The sequence below is a fragment of the Sinocyclocheilus anshuiensis genome, unplaced genomic scaffold (assembly GCF_001515605.1).
Source record: "Sinocyclocheilus anshuiensis isolate Anshui unplaced genomic scaffold, SAMN03320099.WGS_v1.1 scaffold880, whole genome shotgun sequence".
In the NCBI taxonomy this organism is placed as follows: domain Eukaryota; kingdom Metazoa; phylum Chordata; class Actinopteri; order Cypriniformes; family Cyprinidae; genus Sinocyclocheilus; species Sinocyclocheilus anshuiensis.
This window is the reverse complement of record NW_015548254.1, coordinates 1022235-1046669: the sequence shown is the minus strand read 5'-3', so window position 1 is coordinate 1046669 and position 24435 is coordinate 1022235. Positions and strand designations below refer to the sequence as shown.

Below are 24435 nucleotides of genomic sequence, written 5' to 3'. Positions count from 1 at the left end.
TATATATATATATATATATATATATATATATATATATACAGGTATATCACATTATATTTGAAATAAAATTATAAAAGGTCCTTATATACCTTTTGATCAATGTAATGCATTCTTGCTGAAAAAAATTATAATAAAACTGACCCCAGACTTTTGAACAATACTATTATTGTTGCTCATCCATAAACTCTGCCCTTCTTTCCATTAACACTCACAAATGCTGTGTAAATACTTTTGCTTGGTTTTATGACTGCACTATAATTTAAATGTATAAAAAAATGGAAAAAAAACAAACAGACTGGAGCAAATGTGGCCCCTGTTTATTGTTTGTAAAGAATAAAATTTGTCTCCCACCAGCTGATGTTCACACTGAGTACAAGCAAATATCTCATATGGCAGTGTCAGACTGTATTTCAAATAAGATGTTTTTTATTGGGTTTTGCAAATGTGCTGACAACATAGAGTCTACAGAAAACAACAGGCCAATCAGAAGAGAGGCTCATGAATATTAATTAGACAGGCCAAATCGACCTGTTCTCAGCAGATCTCCTGAGAGAGGGGCTGTAAAAATATATTGAAATGGTTTTTGGTACTTATACCGCAAATATATATTCTTAAGGACATCAAAACCTAAAATAAAACTCCAGAAAGGTGTACAATATGGGACCTTTAAAGGGAAAGTTTGCCCAAAAATGAAAGAGGCATGAACAGTTTTTGTCCATTTAGTGAAATTCAATGGGGTCCGGTTTGTTCAGTCCAGTTGAGTCGCATGTTCTGCAGAACATTTCTGTCAACATCCACCCTTGTGCTACTCATGAAACTCATAAGATTTTTTTCATGGAATATAAAGAGTTATAAGAATGTCAATGCTGCTATTCTGCCTACAATCAAAATGCGGTTGCAGTTTTGTTTGGCATAAAATAAGTACATAATCATGTTTTGAAATCCATTTGCTTGTTAAAATTGCACCATTAGACTAATATATCTTACTTGGATTTTTATTTACGTCCATTTCATTCAAAAAGTTGGACATGATATTCAACTTTTAATAGAAGTTTCAAAAGGTGGCAAAGATTTGTTACTTGTTCAAAAGTTTGGGCTCAAAAAATGTTTATTGTTTGTTTGTTTTTGAAAGAAGTCTCTAAGTCTTATGTTAATCAAAGCTGTAATTATTTGATCAAATATGCAGTAAAACTGTATTGTGAAATATTATTACAATAAAAAAAAAAAACAGTTTTAATATATTTGCTCCTTGGGAGAGTGAAGGGGCAGAAAGCCACTGTGTTTATGATTAGCGGCAGCTCTCCGACTGATTGAATAATTACCGGGCTATTGAGGCCACAAGGAAAGAAAGAAATACAAAATAGAGGACAAGAGGCAACCCCTTCTTACCAAGTCAGTCTGCACTGTGAATCCAAACCGACAAGCAAGACAATATGAGTCTGTGGGAAACCTGCGCTGTACTTTTCCTTGTGGTAAGTGCATGATTTTATGACTTTATTTGGGGTTAATCAATATTCTCACGATGCAGGGGATTTATTTGATCACTTTGACAGGTTTAAAAAGTTGATGGTGTTTTGTTGTTAAAGATACAGTGTTTTACAGTGATGGTGGAACCAGCTTCACTGCCAAAAATCTGTCAGGGAATGGACTGGATCAGACAGTGTCACCCATGGCTTTTGTGTTTATGTCAGAAACACTTGTGGTCAGAATAAGGCAGTGAACGACAGACCTGTGAATTCACTAAAATCTAAAATGAGGGATGTAGGAGATTTAGAATTATATATGTTTTTGCACATGGGACATTTACTATGGTAATACTCCACAGCTCCTTTAATCTACAACAAATTCTGTGTTTGTTTGTGCACATTTAGCGAATAAACCTCATTCTCGACATATTAAAAGCACGTAATCAGTAACTGGCTGAGAATCTCATTCTGATTCTCTAATACTATGCAATTCATTGAGGTAGCTTGGAGTACCATGTAAATAGCATGGTATATATTAAACCTCAAGTACATGGTACGTGTTTAAAGTAATGTATTTATTTACTTATATTTTATTTTCCCAGCATGTAACTTGTTTTAAATAATGAAATAATTCATTTTTATTTTATTTTATTTTTATTTCCCAGCATGAATGTGGTACATATTAACACGTTCAAAACAATTAAATAATTATGTTGCTATGTTATGTTTTGTAATATCCTATCAATAATTATAAATAATTATTTCGTTTTAATTTATTTTTTTATATCCAAGCATATACATAGTACACATTAACACTTGTTAAAATAATGATTCATTTGCTTTTTTAATTTAATTGCATTTCATGTAGTTTCATTTTTATTTATTTTATATTTTATTTTATGTTTTATTTCATTTTAACATGGTTGTTTAAAGCAATTAAATAATTTAGTTAAGTTTAGTTTTCCCAGCATGCACGTGATACAAATTAGCACTTGTTTAAACCAATTAAATAATTATTTTATTTTATTTAATATCCCAGGATGTATATTAGCACTTGTTTAAAGCAATTAAATAATTATTTAAAGTTTTTTTTATTTTTATTTTTTTTATTTGCTAACATGCCAACTCTATTACTAACTGCTGTGGATCAAATTTAGCAATATTACAGGTCAAAACTATTCTACTTGATTTCAGATTAAGGTGATTCAGGAAGTAAGACTGGTAAACATTCTTTAGAGTTAGCATATGTTATCTTGGATAAAAACACCAATGCCTAATAAGAATGAAACTGAAATGCTTTCAGATTCTGACTGCTGAAGGTTGGCATGACCTGGACAACACTGAATATGACTGCTGGCCCATAAAAGAACCAAATGATTACAACATGATTAACTGTGGCGGTAAGAGCTGCTTTTTTAACATTCAATAGCTTTCATTGTTGTTGCCAATTCCTTAAAGGGACACTTCACCCTAAAATTAAATAATTTCTATCATTCTCATGTCAATCTAAACCAGTATGATTTGTGTGCTACTGTACATTTAAAAAATGGTTCAATTCATGAACAAACCGTTCTTTTGATTCTTTTCAGTGAATCTTTGATTCAGTTCACAAAACTGACCTAAATGATTCGTTCTTGAATCTGATGGAGAATAAATAATGGCAACATTTTTTGGTGAACTCTCCCTTTAAGAACTGGAGACGAGGCCTTAAATGCACAAACCATCAATTTAAAGGAAGTTTCCTAATCAGCAGGCCAACAAAATAAGTGTTGCTTATTTAACAGTTGATTCAAACCGAGTGTGTACCGTCACGGGGACATTTCCTTTAAGAAGATAAACATTTGCTTTGGTAGATCACTTGGAGATTTCTCTTTTAAGCTTCCTTAAATGCTTCACACCCACTTGTATGTTTTCACAGGCTTAGAAATGGCTTGGGTTCAACGTCCACCAGAAAAGGTCACAGATGGGGAGGAGTTCAATGTTACCTATTCTGTCACTGCCTCTGACTCCTTTTATGAATACGCCGTTAAAAACAAGATTTTCCAGCTCAGGTGAGCACCACGCACAATGCCGGCCTTCTCAAATGTGCTTTATTATGTGTAGAAAACACTTTTTACTTCATTGAATGTTCAACATAGCACATGAGCTTTTCTTGAATGTGATATCATGTTCACAATGAATGAAATGTTGGCTTCACATACCATCGGTTATAATATACGCTTCACTTTCTCTCACAGTAATGCCTCAGAGGCCAAAAGATTCTGCCTCGAGCACGAATGTCCCGCAAACTGGAACAACGCCAATGAAGACAACTGCTGCGTTCACCACGCCAACATTCACTCCTGTCCTCTTGCGCTCATGGTCAGTGCTGTTATGGTCGGTGTGAAGCCTACAGAAAGTGCTCTTGGATTTAGTCACATTGCTGTTGAAATCTTTGAAATAAAAACTAGGCTAAATGTGGTACAATTTGGCACGACATCAGAGACTGCATGCGATATGACAGTGTAGACCATTATCACTGTAAATGACCTGTGGTGGTTGCATGAGCATGTGTGCGAGTTTGGGTGTTTCTAAACTACTTATGCTTTGGGGACAAATTTGCTGAAATGACATCAGCTAAATATTAATCATCTTATCAAAACATGGTTACAAAAAAATTATAAAAACTCCCTTTTAGGAATAGGATTAGATTTAGCTTGTAATAATTACAATTAGATTTAAATGAAATGAAATAATATGAATTTAATTAAATCCATTATTACTAAAAATATATTAAAATTAAATCAAGTAATATATTGAATGTAATACATTCATTATTATTTCAATAAAAATGTAATAAAACATTTATTAAAAAAAAAAAATTGTATTAAATCCATTATTACTTGAAGAAACATTTAAAATAATATAATACATTTAAATTAAATAATATAATTGAAAATATTTTAATTATTACTTAAATAAAAATGTAATAAAAAAATAATGAAATATCCAAATAAAAAAGAGGTCTCTTGTGCTCACCAAGGTATTAGATAAATTACAGTAAAGGCAGTAAAATGATAAAATATTATTACAATTTAAAATATAAAATATATTTTATGGCTTGGGTTCAACGTCCACCAGAAAAGGTCACAGATGGGGAGGAGTTCAATGTTACCTATTCTGTCACTGCCTCTGACTCCTTTTATGAATACGCCGTTAAAAACAAGATTTTCCAGCTCAGGTGAGCACCACGCACAATGCCGGCCTTCTCAAATGTGCTTTATTATGTGTAGAAAACACTTTTTACTTCATTGAATGTTCAACATAGCACATGAGCTTTTCTTGAATGTGATATCATGTTCACAATGAATGAAATGTTGGCTTCACATACCATCGGTTATAATATACGCTTCACTTTCTCTCACAGTAATGCCTCAGAGGCCAAAAGATTCTGCCTCGAGCACGAATGTCCCGCAAACTGGAACAACGCCAATGAAGACAACTGCTGCGTTCACCACGCCAACATTCACTCCTGTCCTCTTGCGCTCATGGTCAGTGCTGTTATGGTCGGTGTGAAGCCTACAGAAAGTGCTCTTGGATTTAGTCACATTGCTGTTGAAATCTTTGAAATAAAAACTAGGCTAAATGTGGTACAATTTGGCACGACATCAGAGACTGCATGCGATATGACAGTGTAGACCATTATCACTGTAAATGACCTGTGGTGGTTGCATGAGCATGTGTGCGAGTTTGGGTGTTTCTAAACTACTTATGCTTTGGGGACAAATTTGCTGAAATGACATCAGCTAAATATTAATCATCTTATCAAAACATGGTTACAAAAAAATTATAAAAACTCCCTTTTAGGAATAGGATTAGATTTAGCTTGTAATAATTACAATTAGATTTAAATGAAATGAAATAATATGAATTTAATTAAATCCATTATTACTAAAAATATATTAAAATTAAATCAAGTAATATATTGAATGTAATACATTCATTATTATTTCAATAAAAATGTAATAAAACATTTATTAAAAAAAAAAAATTGTATTAAATCCATTATTACTTGAAGAAACATTTAAAATAATATAATACATTTAAATTAAATAATATAATTGAAAATATTTTAATTATTACTTAAATAAAAATGTAATAAAAAAATAATGAAATATCCAAATAAAAAAGAGGTCTCTTGTGCTCACCAAGGTATTAGATAAATTACAGTAAAGGCAGTAAAATGATAAAATATTATTACAATTTAAAATATAAAATATATTTTAAAATGTAATTTATTCTTGTGATGCAAAGCTGAATTTTCAGCATCATTACTCCAGTCTTCAGTCACATGATCCTTCAGAAATCATGCTAATATTCTGATTTGACGCTCAAGAAACATTTCTTATTATTGTCAATGTTGAAAACAGTTGAGCTGCTTAATATTTTTGTGGAAACCGTGACTTTTGTTTTTCAGGATTTTTCAATGATTAGAACAACAACATTTATTTAAAATATATATTTTTGTTACATTATAAAAATATTGACTTATTTAAATGTTTAATATTGCCACTTTTAAATGTTTAATATTGCCACAGCTATTTAATGAATCCTTGCTGAATAAAAGTATTAATTTCTTAAGTCCTTTTATTTAGCTACATAAGAGTATGTGTGTTTATGTGTGTGTGTGTGTGTGTGTGTGTGTGTGAGAGAGAGAAAGAGAGAGAGAAAGAGAGAGAGACAGAGAGAAAGTGAGGAAAGGGGCGGAAGCTCATCACTGGGAAGTGGGCCAGCCTTGATGAGCACTAATTCAGGTTCTACTTAAACCGGTGCTATTAATTGTACAGTTTGGTAAGCTGTTATTATAATTTGAGTATAATGTTTGACAGTCAATATTAGCCTTGATTGCTCCACAACCCATTAAACGTTTAACAGTCAGACGATTGTATTTTGTCTGTTCAGAGAGGTGGAGGGATTTGTGGTCCCTGGATTCCAGATGATGGTGAAATTGTGACTCACACGGTATCCAAAGCTGGCAAGATGAGCCAACTGCTGTGGACATCAAAGGTTACAAGCTATTTATTTATTTATTTTAGTATTACATTTTTTTACATTTGATTTATTTTATTAATTATATTATCTTTTTTATTTTATTTTATTTTTACATTTTATTTATATTTTATTTTATTAATTATATTTTATATATTTGTTTATTTAATTATTTTTACCCAGGTGGTGCTGGTCCATTTAGGAGTTACATCGGTCATTGCTCATGTCAAAGTGGGACAGATGCATGCAGCACTAGAGTCCAAGGTGTTAGTAGTCAGCGCTCAGGGTAAGTATAACTTGTTAAACGCTTTAGGGATTTACGGGAAAGATGTCCTCAAACAATTGGTACATCAAGGATATAGATGTTACGCAAAATACACCTTTTTAAAACAAAGTGTTTGAGTAAGCAAGGTTAATGGTTGACATATTCTAATACTGGTCCAGGAAATCATTAGTGTCATATGAGAACAAAACTAAGCTTTGTCTAGGGATGTTTGTCTAGGTTATGTTGGACTTTCATCTGTGCATGTGCGTCAGTGTGTGGCGATGACACCTGTGAGCTGGAGGAGAGCTGTCTGACGTGTCCCGCTGACTGTGGAGCTTGTCCTATGCCCACATCCATCAAAGTGGCCATTGGGCTTCCTGTGGCCTTGTTCTGCAGTGGTTTTATCTTGACGCTGCTGGTGAGAATGCCGGTTCAACACTTGACAAATATTTGCTCAGTTAAGAGACCCAGATAAAACGTGCAGATGATATAATGGGACAAGAAACTTTTGATTTGAACCAAATAAGCAATCAACTAACATCTCAGCAACCACAATAGCATCATGCATAGCAATGCCCTAGCAGCCACCAATGAAACCCTAGTATGTGCAAGTTTTTTTCACAGGGAAGTAATGTCCAAATGGACATGGTCTGAGGAGAAGCTGAGGGGAAATTAGTAAATTATTTTGCATTGACTAGCAAAACTGTTGTTTCCCCGAAAATCTCTGCATTTGTTTGCAAAATCTTTGCACTCTGCCTGAGAAACTTTTCTTTCACTCGCAAAACTTTTGCGTTCTTCAAGAAACTTTGTGTTTGCTTGCAAAACTTTTGTGCTCCCCCAGAAATGTTGTTTTTGCTTGCGAAACCTTTGCATTTCCTCAAAAAACTTTGCATTGAATTGCAAAACTTTTGCGTTTCCCTGAGAAACTTTGCCTTTACTTGGAAAACTTTAAGTTCCCAAGAGAAACTTTTAATTTGCTCTTAAGACTTTGTTTACTTTGACTAGTTTTGCATTTCCTTGAGAAACTTTGCTTTTACTTCAGAAACTTTTAAGTTCACTAGAGAAAATTTTCGTTCACTCTCAATACTTTTGCGTTTCTCCTTTGCATTTACTTTTAAAAGTTTTGCATTCTCTCACAAAAAGTAGTTTGTTCCCCCAGGAAACTTTGCATTCGCTTGGAAAACTTTTGCGCTACTTTTGCTACTTTAGTAGTTTTGTCCCCCCCCCCCCCCCAGTGGCTGCAATACCAAAAACAGAAAATGTTTTGGGATGAGAGCTGGATCATCAACTATAATAATATCATGTTTGGTAAGAGGTTTTAGTCTCATCCACTGCCTCTTTAAATAACAACATCATTAACAACATCATTGTTTGTATTATTTCTATATGACGTTTCCTAGTCAGTTATATTTTGTCTCACTGAACATCCTGTTTTGTGCCAAAAATGTGTCACGTTTTACCAAAATGAAATTGGTCTTCTTGCTTTTTAAATATTTTAGCACTTTAACTATACTGAAACCTTTTTTGGGCCTAACAGGTAAAGTGTGCTACACAGGTTTTTGTAGCACCACAAGTCTTCAGACTGTAAAGAGGAACTCCAGTGTGAGTAGAGTCACAGATGTGACGGTCAGCACTGCAGTCAACACCAACTTCAAACCACGCTTCATTCAGGCCGGCATCTAGTGAGTGTTTCCAGAGATACTGCCTCTTGGGTGTCTCTACTAATGCATTTTCTCAAACTTTTGTTTTATGTTTTGTTTTGTCTTTTTTTTTGTTTGTCTTGCTTGTTTTTTGTCTTGTCTTGTCTTTGTTTTGTTTTTTTGTCTTTTTTGATTATCTTTCCTTGTCTTGTTTTTGTCTTTGTTTTATCTTTTTTGTTTGTCATTTCTTTTCTTGTCCTGTTTTTGTCTTTGTTTTCATATCTTGTCTTTGTTTTGTCCTTTTTTGTCTCGTCTTGTTTTATTTGTCTTGTCTTTGTTTTATTTGATCTTTTTTTTCTTGTCTTTTCTTGTCTTGTTTTTGTCTTTGTTTTATCTTTTTTGTTTGTCATTTATTTTCTTGTCCTGTTTTTGTCTTTGTTTTCATGTCTTGTCTTTGTTTTGTCGTTTTTGTCTCCTCTTGTTTTATTTGTCTTGTCTTTGTTTTGTTTTATCTTTTTTGTTTGTCTTTGCTTTTCTTGTCCTGTTTTTGTCTTTGTTTCATGTCTTGTCTTTGTTCTGTCCTTTTTTGTCTCGTCTTGTTTTATTTGTCTTGTCTTTGTTTTGTTTTATCTTTTTTGTTTGTCTTTTCTTGTCTTGTCTTTGTTTTATCTTTTTTGTTTGTCATTTCTTTTCTTGTCCTGTTTTTGTCTTTGTTTTCATATCTTGTCTTTGTTTTGTCCTTTTTTGTCTCGTCTTGTTTTATTTGTCTTGTCTTTGTTTTGTTTTATCTTTTTTGTTTGTCTTTCCTTGTCTTGTTTTTGTCTTTGTTTTATCTTTTTTGTTTGTCATTTCTTTTCTTTTCTTGTCCTGTTTTTGCCTTTGTTTTCATGTCTTGTCTTTGTTTTGTCCTTTTTTGTCTCGTCTTGTTTTATTTGTCTTGTCTTTGTTTTATTTGATCTTTTTTTTCTTGTCTTTTCTTGTCTTGTTTTTGTCTTTGTTTTATCTTTTTTGTTTGTCATTTATTTTCTTGTCCTGTTTTTGTCTTTGTTTTCATGTCTTGTCTTTGTTTTGTTTTGTCCTTTTTTGTCTCGTCTTGTTTTATTTGTCTTGTCTTTGTTTTGTTTTATCTTTTTTGTTTGTCTTTTCTTGTCTTGTTTTTGTCTCGTCTTTGTTTTTTGTCGTTTTTTATTTTTGTTTGTTTGTCTTGTTTAGTTTCTTGAATTGTCTTGATTTGTTGTATTGTGTTGTCTTATATCTTAACTTAAGTTTTGTTTTGTTTTTACAGTGATGGAAGGACTGTAGCTGTAAAACACATCCAGAAGAAACACTTTACCCTCACCAAAACAATCAGAAAAGAAGTCAAAGAGGTTAGGTGAGTAACTGTACCCACAATTCTTGCAAATGAAACTACACTGAAATCAGATGTACTTTTACTGGGACAAGTGACTTGTCCAGGATTTTGTGACTTAAGTATGTAATTCAAGGAAAATATTTGGCGAAGGAATTAAGTCTGTGACTGTTTCTTTTTACCAGGGAGCTTGATCACCCAAACCTCTCCAAGTTCATTGGAGGCTGTATTGAAGTTCCTTTTGTGAGCATTATCACTGAATACTGTCCAAAGGGAAGCCTGGCAGACGTGCTGTTGAACAAGGACATCCCCATCAATTGGGGTTTTCGGTAAATCTGTCCTGTGGCATTGTTGGCAAGCTCTTTAAAAACTTAAAGGCACAATATGTAAGATTTTTTTTATTAAAATATCCAAAAACCACTACAACAGTGTTATATATTTTGCTGACTTGTGTACTTACATTATCCCAAATGTTTCGAAGAATGTTTAAATCCAGAGAAATAGGCAATTTTAACTAGTGACACGGACCGCGTCCATAAGTGTCATTGTGTCGCCTGCTAATGACGTCATAACCCCTCGATTTCCGTTTTGTAGAAAACATGGAAACACCAAAGATGCTTTAATATGCTATACGTTTTATTAGACAGGTGACGACCGCACAGAGTAGCATTATAACAGAACTTTCAAATGTATCTAGTATGATAAAACAGCGCTGCTTTACCCCACATACGCACGACCGGAAGGAGCGGAAGCAGTCGACTGTGGCATAATAAAAGCTCCGCTGCTTTTGAGCCGTTTGTCGCGCTCGTTCAGCGGCCTCGTTTCGCTTCGACGGCTTTCAGCCTCACCCTGCTTCATTCTACTACGTTAATAAATCATTAGCTCATCCATGAACATGATTTCTACCCGAGTCCCGTCGGATTGCATCGGCTGTGGTGATGAAGACCACAACTCCAATGATTCCACACTCAGTCACGGCGTCATCAAACTACGCCTTTGCCTCTTTGTTTATTTTGAATATGCGCCCTCCAGCGGCCAAAATTACATATTGTGCCTTTAATGATGGAACTTCATAAATGAATTGAACACTTAACATCTACAGATTGTCCTTTGCTACTGATATTGCCCGAGGAATGGCTTACCTGCATCAGCACAAAATGTTCCACGGCCGTCTTCATTCACGCAACTGTGTGATTGACGACCGGTGGGTCTGCAAAATATCAGGTACATAATTTTAGATTTTCTAGAGCCGCACTTCTTATATATATATATTACACCATATGAGAAAAATAAGAAATATGAAGTAAGACATACTATTTAATGATACAGATTATGGACTAATGGCCTACAGAAAGGAGGACTTCGAGGACATGAGCACCAATTTCCAATGTCAAAACATCTATCTCATTTACTGCGCACCTGAAGTTCTGCTGAGAATCAGCACTAGTTTCACAGCTGCAGCTGATGTGTACAGGTTGGAAAAATGCTTGAACCTTATGTATTTTTAACCATCTGTTTAAATTGATATTTTTGTTTTAGCAGATAAATTCATATTTGAAATATTCTAAAGTTAATTTAAAAATCTTTAATATTTCTCAATAAATATGCTAAAATGTTAACAAGTTAATAAATTAAAATATTTAAAATTCACATATTCACTTTTCTGTTCAATTAATTAAAATGAAACAAACAAAGAAATACACTACCTCCCAACAGTTTGGATGGACTCTTCTGGATTTAGGTGTATGTACGAGCAGGAATTTCCTCAAAGGATGGAAAGTCTTCTTTAATTGCTCTTCAGAGTTTCAGTTAATTTGTTAAAGTCTGAGTGATTCATTAGTGAATTGATAGATAGATAGATAGATAGATAGATAGATAGATAGATAGATAGATAGATAGATAGATAGATAGATAGATAGATAGATAGATAGATAGATAGATAGATAGATAGATAGATAGATAGATAGATAGATAGATAGATAGATAGATAGATAGATAGATAGATAGATAGATAGATAGATAGATAGATAGATAGATAGATAGATGATATTGATTGATTGATTGATTTATAAATTAATTTAAAAAAAGATCCTTTTGAGTCTATTCTTTTCAATGTATCAGTCAAACTGGTTCCTAAAGTGGTCAGAATGAGTTATTAGTGAATCAGTCCAAATCTTAAAACAAATCATTATCCAAATCACTGTATAGAATGATTAATAATTAAGTTTTTTTTTTTTTTTTGAAAGATGCTCTTGTGATCACCAAGGCACATTTATTTGATCAAAAATAGTAAAAACAGTAATACTGTGGAATATTATTACAATTTAAAATAACATTTCTTTTTGAATATATTTTAAAATGTAATTTATTCCTGTGATGGCAAAATTTTCAGAAGCCATTACTCCTATATTCAGTGTCAGATGATCCTTCAGAAGTCATTAACAGAGTTAAAAATTCTTTAAAATCATTACAAAAACCTTAATTATTCCTAACTGTAATAAATAAATAAATAAAGGAAAATTATACAGTGTGTGTATATATATATATATATATATATAAGAATTACAAATAAATAAAAAAGTTATTCAGCTATTAATAAGACTAGAAATTGTGCAGACATAATGTGACAGGAATGACCCTGTTCTTATCTTCAGATACATGTAAATGTTTTGTATATTTTATAGATGCATCCCAGAGCAGCAATTTGTTCTCAAATAAAACTCAGTCTCAAAGAAGTGTGAAATAAACATTGGTATTTTCTACCTTTTCTCAAGCTACTCTATTATCTTGGTGGAAATTGCCACTCGCAGTGACCTCATTTCAGTAAGTATACAAGGATCAGGAAAGTTTGAGGATTTTTAGACCGTTTTTGCTTAATAGGTGATGATAAGAAATGCAATTATTGTTTCATGAGCAGGAACAGGCAGATTCAGTGAAGCTTGATGTCATGTGGCGCCCATCACTTCCCAAACTGAAGGCTGGGAAACCAGACAGTGATTGCCCAGATCCTGATGATTACTGTGAGGTTTGTATGGATGTAACTGATGCATGCTATTTACTGGAGCACATTTCCTTTTGCAGAACGTTTCATTGAAGATCAATTACTTAAATGAATTGCCGCTGATGCGAATGTTTACTATGCCTGATTAAAAGAAGATAACTGTGGATAAATGAAAAGCACTCAGTGTTTATAGTCAAATTTCACGCAGCTGATAAAGAGATGCTGGAACCACAATGTGACCATGAGGCCGACGTTTGAGCAGGTGAAAAAGATTCTCGATAAAATGAACCCACACAAGGTCAGCCCTGTGGATATGATGATGAACCTGGTATGTATCTCGTCTTTCTTTTACAGTTATTAAATAGTACATTTATATTGAATATTATATTTTAAGGTATTGAATATTATATTTCTTTCTTACTAAAAGAAATTAGTAATAATTATATATATATATATATATATATATATATAAACTTATTGTTTTTTTTCTAGATGGAAAAGTACAGCAAACATTTGGAAACCATTGTAGCTGAGAGAACACAGGATCTTCTTCAGGAGAAGCAGACGACTGACCGTTTACTTTATAGTATGGAAGTGTATATGAAATTACAGTGGGAAAAGTGTCTATGACCTATGAAAGTTAATTATTCATAATCATTATTATTACATAAAAAAACACACTTCAATGAACAAAAACACGAACAGTTGTCCAAATAGTTCCACCTAGTGGACATTTAAAGTAAGGGCATTCTCAAGTTTCCAGCTTTGTTTTCCTTGCCTTTTTGTTTTTTAAATATACATGTATTATTAATATATTTTTAATTAATATATTATTTCTTTTTGTGTCAGGCATGTTACCGAAACCAGTGGCTGATGATCTTCGTCAGGGACGCACAGCAGAAGCCCAAAGTTACTCCAACGCCACTGTATATTTCAGGCAAGCATGAAAATGAAAGATATTTTTGAAACAAATATTTGCTTTTAAAGGCAAGTGGCATGGTTACATTATATAATAAAATATAATAGGTTAATAAGTACAGTAAGTTTTTTTTTGTAATGTATTTTATGCTCACCAAGGCTGTATTTACAGTGAAAACAGTAATCTGAAATATTAGAAACTTAAAATAACTGTTTTTGAACTTTAGAACATTTTTGTAACAATTCTTTGCAATGTCTTTATTGTCACATTTGATCATTTAAATGCATTGTGCGGAATAACAGTATCACATTCTTTAATAAAAAACTGATCCCACACCTTTGAACACTGTAGTGTATCATAAATGATTATATCGTATATTAATGAATTATTCTGTGTTTCCATTGGCCAGTGACATAGTGGGCTTCACCCAGCTCTCTTGCTCCAGCACCCCTCACCAGGTTGTGGATTTCCTCAACAAGCTTTACACCACATTTGATGACATCATCGACAACTACGATGTGTACAAAGTGGAAACTATAGGAGATGCTTGTGAGTGCGGTTACAGAGATCCTGCTTCCTTTGTTCGCCACACTTTTGCATCAAATGACACATAAATCAATGAAAGCCCTCTCCCTCCTCAGATATGGTGGTCTCAGGAGTACCGAAAGAGAACGGGATCAATCACGCTGGGGAAATTGCCAGCATGGCGCTGGACTTGGTCAGCATCTGTCACGCGTTTAAAATCCCACACAAGCCCACCACACAGCTGAAGATAAGGGCTGGCATCCACTCAGGTCAGCATGGCTCCCATCAATCACCTGTCTTTTCTGAACTTAGCGTCAAGCTAGCTAAATACCATTTTTAACAATTATTCTAAACTACATCCTTTGAATTAGATGTATTTTGTGTTTGCTTTTTTTAGGCCCTGTTGTAGCTGGGGTGGTTGGCACCAAAATGCCACGATACTGCTTGTTTGGCGACACTGTAAACACAGCATCCCGTATGGAGTCCACCAGTGAAGGTATTTAGGCAAACGCAGCTGTTTACACAGCGTCAATTAGTAACTCATCCTGTCTGACATTTCCGGGGGAATGGAATCTTGTAAATATTTGCAATGTTTTGTTGGTTAAAATGTGCTAAAATCGAACGATGGATCCAAATATTTCCCTTTCTTGAACTTCTGTGGAGATCAAAAGAAGATAAAGCTAACCAAAAATCTCATGGGTTGTCATGGATCATTATTAAAGCTTGCCATTTCTCTCACATATGCCTTTATATGTCTTACTGTTGTTTTATGATGTATAGCTTTAAAGATCCAGTGCAGTGGTTCTACAGCAGATCTTCTACACACACTTGGTGGATATGTGCTGATGTGTCGTGGGTCTCTCTATGTGAAGGTAGGATGGGCAATTCATTGCTTATACAGCAATTGACCTTGTATGCAAAGAAGCCACCCACAGAGCTTTTATTATGTGTATCATAAATTTAGAGTTTCGGTCACTCACCATGGTTGCCATGGATAACTTCTCAATACTTGCAAACTGCTCAGCGTACCACAAAGCCCCTAAAGAGTGATAATGAAAAAAAAAATGAAATGGTAGGAAAATATATTTTGAATGCTTTTGCATTCTCTTGCAAAATTATTGTGTTCCCTCAAGAAACTTTGTGTTTGCTCGCAAAACTTTTGTGTTGGAAATAATATGAGGTGGAAGGAAAAGCTATATATTTCACTGTAGTTTCTCAGGGGAAACAACCTGGAAATGGCCGAAGGTCCTTTTAAGGCAAGTCATTTTACTCAGCGGCCATCTTTGAAAAGTCTCTCAGGCGGCTAACGCAAATTTTCTGGTTTATGCAAAAGTTTTGTTAGCGAATGCTGAGATTATCAGGGTATTGCAAAGAAAATGCAATGCTTTTTCAGGAAACGCAATACTTTTTTGACAATGCAAAAGTTTTGCGAGCGCATGGAAATTTTAGTATTGCAAGCTAATGCCAAGTTTATCGGGCTAAAGCAAAACTTTTGTGAGCGAATGTTTCTTGTGGAAATGCAACACTTTTTCGACATAACGCAAACATTTCACGAGAGATCGTTAAGTTTATCAGAGGAATGCAATATTTTTGCGAGAGAACGCAAAAAATTTTGCGAGGAAATTCAATGTTTCTTGAGGAAGCGCAACACTTTTTAAATATAACACAGAAGTTTCACAAGAGATTGCTAAATTTCTCTGAGCAATGCGATATGCAAAAGTTTTCCGAGAATGAATGCAAAGTTTATTGTGGCAATGCAAAAATTTAGAAAGAAAATGCAACGTTTCTTGAGGAAACGCAATACTTTTTCAAAATAATACAAATGTTTCACAAGCGATTGCTAAGTTTCTCTGGGCAATGCAAGAGATTTGCGAGAGAACTGGAAAATGAAAAGGTTTGCATGCGAATGCAATGTTTCTTGGTTGAACGCAATACTTTGTTAGTATTGCTCAAAAGCATTCTAAAGCATTGAAATATAAGTGCTTTAATTATGATATATATATATATATATAAGTGCTTCAATGCTTTAGAAACTCTAAAGCTTTGAAATACAATTATATATAAGTATAAAAAGATGATTAATGTGCTGATAAATTTTGGGAAAAAAAGAACATTGTATTAACTCTTTAAAATATGTAATTGTTATTAATGAGTACAATAAGTGCTTCATGATATATTTATTTATTTATTTTAGTATTCATAATGTTATTATTATCATAATATTTTATAGGCTATTATTTATAATAGTTTTTTATCTTTTTATTCATACACTGATCTGGAATATTATAGACCCTTGTACCAAATCAATCTGCTATTGATCTTTTTATTCCTGAGATGATGGTATGGCCCCCTGAGGCTGAACTCCAGACCTTAGCGCAGCTGTGATTTATCTCAATTAGGGCTCGGCCTCAGCTGGCTTTTGTGTTGTCACTTAAGTGATGTCTGTTCATTATGCACAAGTGAATACACACCTCTGCTCTGTCGCTCTCTCTCCCCCCTTTCTTTCTTTTTGTATGATGCTGTCCTTCAGAGTATTGTGTTTAACATGCACTGGAGGAGATTTACTAATTGTGACTATTTGTTAAACAGGGGAAAGGCGAAATGACAACTTGGTGGCTGGAGGCAAAAAGAAGCCCCACAGACCCTTTGTTCCAGGAAGACGAACCTCTGGGTCTTCCTGTTCCTGTTAGCAGTTAAATTATGTGCTGCAGTCATATATAAGCACAGTCACGACAGAAACCTTAACAAATAAATTGACATGTTTAGCAGACATGCTAACTGACTTTATTTAAGCGTATACTTACTGTTGGTGTAGAAGTATGTGCTAAGTATTACATTTGATTGCTGCTATGCTGATATATTGCTGCTGTCATTGTTTTGTGCATTAGACAAAGAAAACAATGTTGTATATGTTGTGTCTGGACGATTTAAAAATGGTCTTTGTCATTTGAAGGGTAAATATGTGCATAATTTGTCATTTAACGTAGATATGCTGGAATAAAATGTGCAAACCGATTTGTCTGATGTAGATGTTCTAAAATAACTATTCGCTAAAATAAATAAACTATATTTTAGCACCATGTTACTAATACTATCACTATATATATCACAATAAACTACATTACTTTATAAGAGTAACTAGCACATTTGAGTTTTTAGCACCTGCATTGACTGCTATGACGCCTACTGGTGGATTTTCTGCGGGGGTGCGCATGAGTTACAGCCAATGACACGCCCTCATTTTTGTTGCATGGCAACGCATTTGCTTGTGAGTGTTTTCGTTCAAGGTTGAGCTGTCCAGAAGGCGCCTGCATCAATGTAGCGAAGTGCCACAGCTTTATTACGCATAATAACTTATCTGGAAAATATGTGTCAAGCCGTGCCGAATGTCGGGAAATGAAGCTGACAAACCTCACGAGTGCGCTTGAATGCCAAAAGATACGCAGTAAGTGAACCGCTGATGGTTTAAAACTTAAAGTCCTAATTTGTTAACCACGACATCTGTATGTAATTCCTAAACATTAAAGATGTAAAAATAGCTTTTGTGGCGCATTATCATCATGTAATTTTGTGTGAATTCGGCGCCCTAATGCAGAAATCCTTCTATTCACCTTAACCTACTTTAGATCTGATCATGGTGTGTTCTAGGTTTGTACTATCCAGTAATATTTAGCTTCTCATGGATTTTTGTATTGTCGTTCGGTGGAATAACCAATATATATGTGTGTGTGTGTGTGTGTGTGCGTGTGCGTGTGCGTGCGTGCGTTAAAGGTTCTTTATTGGCATTGATGGTTCCATGAAGAACCTTGAACATCTATGGAACCTTTCCATTCCACAAAAGGTCTTTATAGTGGAAAAAGATTCTTTAGATTTTTAAAATGTGTTTCACACTAAGAACAATTCTTTTAAGAACTGTTCACTGAAAGGTTCTTTGGGGAACAAAATTGGTTCTTCTATGGCATCACAGGAAAAAAAAAAAACTTCTTGAAACTATTTTTAAGACGGTAGTGATTTTTAACCAAAGAGATATGGCTTTTGCACTGATATATATGATAATTTTGTGTGAGGAACAGCCTTAATATGCTGCTTTTTAACACATTATGTCACCTTAGATGTCACCATCATGACTCACATGCTTTGTGACCAAAATGTTATGAACTCAAACCTGACTTTCGGGCCCATACTGTATTTTACTGAAGAACTTTGGTGGAGGGGACCATTTTACATTCTTAAATTTTAAATCCTAAATTTAGGTCTGTTCTTTACAGAAATCTGTCGCTGGACTTCATAATTCAGACTTTGAATGTTGTGCACAAGTCAAATAGACTACATTTTTAGGGTTTTCATTTAGTTTTTTTTCCTTTTTGGAGCTTGACAAATGTGGTAACAGCAGGTTTGGAATGATTAGGGTGAGTAAATAATAACATTATTTCTTTAAATCAGTTGCATTTGGCATATTATTTAGGTTCTCAGCACATAGGTGAGGAAAGTAACAGAGATTTTAGTTGGTGCTCCAGATAACCAAAGTCTTGTGGGAAAAGGGAAATATTAGGCGACTCATAATACCGTGGAAAGTTATTTTAAGGACAGGTTCACCTCCTAACCTCATTTAGAGCAGTATTCGCATTCTCTCAGAACCGGTACCACATGTACTTAAGACAAATCTTTACGCTTTATGCATTTTATGATTATGCATTATTTTATACAGCTAACTATTTATGTCTATGTTTCTTGCTTCTTTCTAGAACATATAGGCTTTATTGACTAGAATGTCTCCTTCAAGACTATACTTGGCATCTGTCATGCCTCCTCTGCCTTTAAGCTCTTTCAATGTCTCAAGCAACTTCTGCACGGAAGAGAATATCTCTGAGTGCATTCTATACATCAATCAGGTAGGTGCTCTTATATTTGTTTTGCAACTTGTGTTGTGAGTTTGAAGAGGATGAATCTAGTAGAATCTAAACAAGAGCATACCTGAATCTAGCATTGTTAATAGACTTGCCACTCTTTACATTTACAGGAGTTGTCTTCCCTGTGCTTTCCACCAATTTTCCGAAACTCAGACAACATCCGTGATCTGGATGCTGCGGTTGCCCTAAACAACATATATGACTTGCTTCAGCTACACCGTCGAGCTGTTGGAATGATGGAGGAGCTGGAGGTGGAGCAGCTCAAGTCCAGCAGTGACCTCCACTACCAACATCTCACCAACTCCAGGCTAAAGGTTTGACTTTTTTATCACACTTTTTATGGCTTTTTCTTTTTCAGTAAACAAAACAAGAAAAACTATGAATTTTCACTGTTTTGTAGGACCAGCTTGAACTTTCGAAGAAGGAAAACATGCGCTTGCACGAGCGAGAACGTCAGCTGGAAACAAGTTTAAAGACTTTGCAAAACTGCCTAAAAGATGCAAAAGAAGACGTATGAAAAATGAACGAGAAAGCTGTGATGTCATGTACAGTTTTTAAAAAAAATTTTATTTTATCAAATATGCTTTTTTCTTTAATAGGTACAAAGGCTGCAGGGTATCATTACAAGTCGTGCCACACAATACAACCATGACATTAAGAGAAGAGAAAGGGAGCACAACAGAGTAAAGGAGCGCCTCAATCAACTACTCATTGCCAAAAAGGAAAATAAACAAGGTAATGCTTATTACTTAAGCATATTTCTTAATAGTGTAACATACTGAATATACTGTGTTATTGGCATCTTTAAGACTTCTTATACAGTAAACCAGTAATAATGTGAAATATTATTGCAATTTAAAGTAACTGATGTCTTTTTGAATATATTTTAAAATGTAATATATTCCTGTGATGCAAAGCATCATTACTCCAGTCTTCAGAGTCACATGATCCTTCAGAAGTCATTCTAATAATAATACATGTTTTCAGGATTTTTTCAGAGGAATAGCATTTGTTTTGTAACAAAGTAGAAACCTTCTCTGTCTCTTTAGTCAGATTCACACACACACACACACACACACACACACACACACACCCGGAGCACTGGGCAGCCATTCTTTCTGCGGTGCCCGGGGAGCAGTTGGGGGTTGGGGGGAGCAGCCTTACTCAAGGGTCTCACCTCAGTTGCGACTGCCCCCAAAAATTTATTTTAATTTTAATATTAAATTAATTTTGTTGTGATAAAATTACAAATAACACTTTTAGTTACATAAAAACTATGTTGTAAAAATATGTTTATGATGATATACACTGGAAACCAGTGAAGTTCAAATTGTTTTAAAATTGCATTTATTAATTGCTTAAAGAAACAGTTGACGCAAAACTGAACATTTTTTATTATTTAGTGACCTTCATGACATTTTAGATCTTTTGAAAATAAGTTCTACTTTCTGTCAGGAATGGAAGTTTTGAATTATGTTGGAAGGTCAGATGGGAGGAGATGTCTTTGGAAAACTGGAAAAACTGAATCCAGGTAAAAGACAATCATTTGGGTTATTTGTTGCCATTTTAATGGTTATTTTATAGTTCCCCTTCTCTATAATATCATATGAAACTTTAGACATTCTTTTTGTTTTGTTTTGATTTTTTTTCAGACACGAGGGAGAGATGTACAAAACTCTACTCAATGAATTTGATAACCGTCAGAGGGAGCTAATGGTGGAAAACATAGAGCTAAAGAAGGTGCTTCAACAAATGAAACGCGAGATGGTTGGGGTTTTAAATTCAAAGAAGACGTGCCAAAAGGAAGAGAAACAAAGCAATAACATGGATCAGGTTAGACCATGTCCATAACAGCCATTTTACACTAAACATTTTATGATACAGCTCATAACTGTTTGTGTTTGCTAATGGTATTTTGAAAAGAAAAAGAAAAATTTGTCATATTTCAGTTGACTCTGCAGACAAATTCAGATGACGAAGAACCCTTGAAAGGACCTCATGAGATGTCATGTGATCATGCTCGGGAGAAACTCACCAACAGCATTCGTCAGCAGTGGAGGAAACTCAAACACCACGTGGAAAGACTGGACAGCCAAGGTAGAGCATACCGCTCACAGACCTTTAGGGCTTCTTCTTCATTCTTGAGCAGCCTTATCACCTAATGCACAGAATGTTACACATTAGACTTAAACACACAAACCTATTATAAAATAAATATACAGATATTTTTTTGTTGAAGCATCCATGGTGCGAGATGGAGACAGTGAAGAGATGATCTCCAAACAACTCTATGAAGATGAGACAGAGAGGCTCAAGCTGGAAATCCAGCAGTGCAAAGAGTTTATTCAGACTCAACAACAACTTCTGCAAGTAAGTAGAGGTACAATTTCATTCAGTCATTGATGCTTAAAATCACAAGTAGAGCTGCGTTCCTACACTTAAAAAATAAAGGTTCCAAAATGGAGTTTTCACAGCGATGCCATAGAAGAACCATTTTGAGTTCACCAAAGAACCTTTAAGATATTTCCAAGAGAGTATGAACGTTGCTTTATTTTTATAGCAACAGCTCAACACATCCTGTGATGAGGAGACCGCAGCCATTCTGAATGACTCCTACATGCTGGAAGAGAAGGAACGCTTGAAAGAAGAGTGGCGAGTGTTTGAAGAACAGAGGAAAAACTTTGAAATCGAAAGGAGAAATTTTACAGAGGCTGCCGTCAGATTGGGCCACGAGGTTCTGGCTTATTGGTTTCTACGGATTTCTGAATTCAGTTCTTAATTCATCTTGATTTTAATCGCATTTTCCTCTTGTTTCAGAGAAAGTGTTTTGAGGACGATCGTGCAGTGTGGCTCAAACATCAGTTTCTGAACACAACATTTGCAGACCAAATGAAACCACAAAGTCGCAGGACTGATGAATTTTCAAAGCGTAAGTTCATTATTTTTACTAGTTTAATTTCTCTTTAAAATAAAACTTGAGATTTGTTTTCTGATTTTGCAGACTCTGGTCATGAAGAGAAACTCATTTCGATTTCTGGTAAAGTCAGCAAATCTCATCTTTAGTCTATCCACACCCATGGAACTGCTTGCAGATGAACCTACATTTTCTTCCAACACCAGAAGTGAGACGGCTGGAATGAGTTATGAGTTTGAATGTGAATGAAGTCTGCGAGTATCTTTATGAAGAACTGTCAACATATGGACATTAATATTAAACAGAATCATGTGCCAATTGTAAGAGGTAAGATTGTAAGAGACTAAAGGCTGCTGAATCTTACAAGCCTCTGAATTTTTACGTTTTGAAAAATAAGCAATGTTTTAAATACGTCCATAATGACTTTTTGAAAGCATTTTCATTTGGAAATTCAATATAGATATTTATTCATATTGCTTTTTGCTAGTAGAAATGAACTAAAGTGTTTCTAGTTTTCATATGTTGTTGTTGTATTAGTTACAGCTTTTTATGGTTTACTTCTAGGTAGTTAAAACCATAGATATGTATAGGTAGATGCCACATTCGACCGCTCCAGACACGTCGATGCGTCCGCCATCTTGGAACGGTCTATATGTCGTCACTCACACTAAAAATCAATGAGTTTCATGATGCAACAACATTGTGCAGCATCTGGTTGTAAAAACCGCCTAAATTTTAGTTTCTGAAAAAACTTTTACAGGTAAGAATGTGTTGGTTTGTGTTTTTAATATGTACAGGTTTTTAAACTAAAGGACCTTTTAAATGCCTTGTTAGCTAACAGTTTCGTCTTGTTGTATATTGTGTTAGTTTAGAAAAGGCATCTGCTTAAGTCTACTGCAGATAATATATTCATGCATGCGTAGCCTATAACTACAGTTGCAGACAGGGAACTTGCTCTCGAGTATTCACAGACTGGCTTTGACTATTACAATATGGCAGACGGCTTACGTATAGCAGCCCATAAAAATAACCACTAATGGGGCATCTACCTATACATATCTGGTTAAAGCTGCATCACTTTCAACTGTTGTTACACTTTTTTATACATTTTTTTCGTAACTTATTTTTTGTTGTTGAGTATAAAGTATAGTTACTTCAGTCTAAGTTGTAAAGAATAATGCATTTGACAAATCTAGGTCAAATACTTTGTTCATTGTATTTATTGTGCATTTGCCTTTGAAACTACATTTTACTTATTTTATTTTAGATTTTTTGTAGGTAATCGGTGTACCAACATTGTTGTTTAAATCAGCTGCAAAACCACAAAGATTTGATTTATTGTTGCATGTGGATAAAGTGCTATATCACATAACGTAGATATAAAACATACCAAGGAATAAGCCCCATTTAAATAAAATGGTGTAGACATAGTCTTTCAAAACGCTTTATTCAATATTTATTCAAATAAAGTAATTATTGTAAAGGCGTGAAATAATGACAGCTTCATACTTTGAAAATAAGGGTAAAACCACCTACTGTTGGATTCTAAATGCAACGCAAAAAGTTTAAATTCAATACATTTTATTCAATACGTTTTGAGGTATTTAAATGTAACTTGTCAGCTGGCCTTTAAACTTTTAGTTAAACAGTGTTTACATTTTATTTTTTGATGGGATGTCATACCTTTCCTTTGGTTGACGCACACACGCATTAATGCGCATGACGTCAACTTTCTCACACAGCGACTAATGTATTGATAATGGCGCGAAGGAGAATTTCAGATTTTTAGCTGTCCATTCAAATCACAACTCCCAGGAACATGACTTCCAGTGTTAAGGTAAACCTAGGTTATGATTTCTTGCTCTCAAAATACGTAAATGTCAATGATTTATTATAGTAGTTATCTGAAAAGAAAGCTGTCATACATTTTGAAAGTGATTATTCTTGACATATTATTGCTGTTCTGCTTGGAGTTTTGTCATCTTTTAATAAATTATTTCTTAACTTATGAGGTAATTGGGTTATTGAAGTAAAAAAAAAATTCTCTAACAACATATTTCAGCTAAATTTTTGGTTTGAAACAAATGGCATTGCGTTGCTTGAAGATAATTCTGCATGTTTTGCAATGAGATGGGCTTTTACCATATGAGTATTAAGTGGGTCATGAACTGAGAAATCAAAATTACATTGATCTTTTGACATATAAGAGGTCATTGTACTCAGTGGCGCAATTCCCGGGGGGTGGCTGGTTTAGGACAGGGGGGGCATGTCCCCCCCACTTGTTTGAAAATTTCCCCCTTCAACTTAATGCTTTATTTTTGACTCGTCACAAAAGTTCATCATTCATATGCTTGTTTTTTAGTTTTGCCAGTAAGCATTCAAAAGCTTTTAAACCGTTCAGGCGCAAGAAATCACGAAA

General features: G+C 34.3%; 2 protein-coding genes across 4 annotated transcripts; both read left to right on the top strand.

Annotated features, from left to right (window-relative positions):
- Window positions 1–4574: 4574 nt before the first annotated feature.
- Window positions 4575–17261, top strand: LOC107655354 (atrial natriuretic peptide receptor 2-like). 3 transcript variants are annotated; one of them, XM_016442816.1, is made up of 21 exons: window positions 4575–4686; window positions 4873–4996; window positions 6408–6512; window positions 6678–6780; window positions 7032–7177; window positions 7995–8067; window positions 8315–8441; window positions 9685–9771; window positions 9933–10076; window positions 10850–10971; window positions 11077–11221; window positions 12522–12570; window positions 12662–12772; window positions 12957–13076; window positions 13241–13334; window positions 13598–13685; window positions 14077–14216; window positions 14309–14461; window positions 14590–14688; window positions 14973–15064; window positions 16782–17261. In XM_016442816.1, exons 2-21 carry the CDS (start codon window positions 4994–4996, stop codon window positions 16887–16889), a joined length of 2109 nt encoding a protein of 702 aa, XP_016298302.1. In that variant the 5' UTR covers window positions 4575–4686; window positions 4873–4993; the 3' UTR covers window positions 16890–17261. The 3 variants fall into 3 exon arrangements, with proteins under 3 accessions (XP_016298302.1, XP_016298301.1, XP_016298300.1); XM_016442815.1 differs by having other exon boundaries at window positions 8297–8441; window positions 12665–12772; XM_016442814.1 differs by having other exon boundaries at window positions 8297–8441.
- Window positions 17262–17524: 263 nt separating this feature from the next.
- LOC107655401 (afadin- and alpha-actinin-binding protein-like) lies at window positions 17525–22261 on the top strand. The gene is made up of 12 exons (XM_016442875.1): window positions 17525–17637; window positions 18938–19084; window positions 19213–19416; window positions 19503–19613; window positions 19702–19837; window positions 20558–20633; window positions 20755–20935; window positions 21052–21199; window positions 21342–21472; window positions 21663–21836; window positions 21920–22031; window positions 22104–22261. Exons 2-12 carry the CDS (start codon window positions 18962–18964, stop codon window positions 22163–22165), a joined length of 1458 nt encoding a protein of 485 aa, XP_016298361.1. The 5' UTR covers window positions 17525–17637; window positions 18938–18961; the 3' UTR covers window positions 22166–22261.
- The last annotated feature ends 2174 nt before the right edge of the window (window positions 22262–24435 follow it).

Coding starts and splice junctions, on each gene's coding strand:
- LOC107655354 (XM_016442814.1), top strand. Junction 10,077..10,849: donor CCCATCAATTGGGGTTTTCG/GTAAATCTGTCC, acceptor TAACATCTACAG/ATTGTCCTTTGCTACTGATA. Junction 14,217..14,308: donor GGAAACTATAGGAGATGCTT/GTGAGTGCGGTT, acceptor CTCCCTCCTCAG/ATATGGTGGTCTCAGGAGTA.
- LOC107655401 (XM_016442875.1), top strand. CDS start 18,962: ATGTCTCCTTCAAGACTATACTTGGCATCTGTCATGCCTCCTCTGCCT. Junction 21,200..21,341: donor GGAAAGACTGGACAGCCAAG/GTAGAGCATACC, acceptor TTTTTGTTGAAG/CATCCATGGTGCGAGATGGA. Junction 21,473..21,662: donor CTCAACAACAACTTCTGCAA/GTAAGTAGAGGT, acceptor TTATTTTTATAG/CAACAGCTCAACACATCCTG.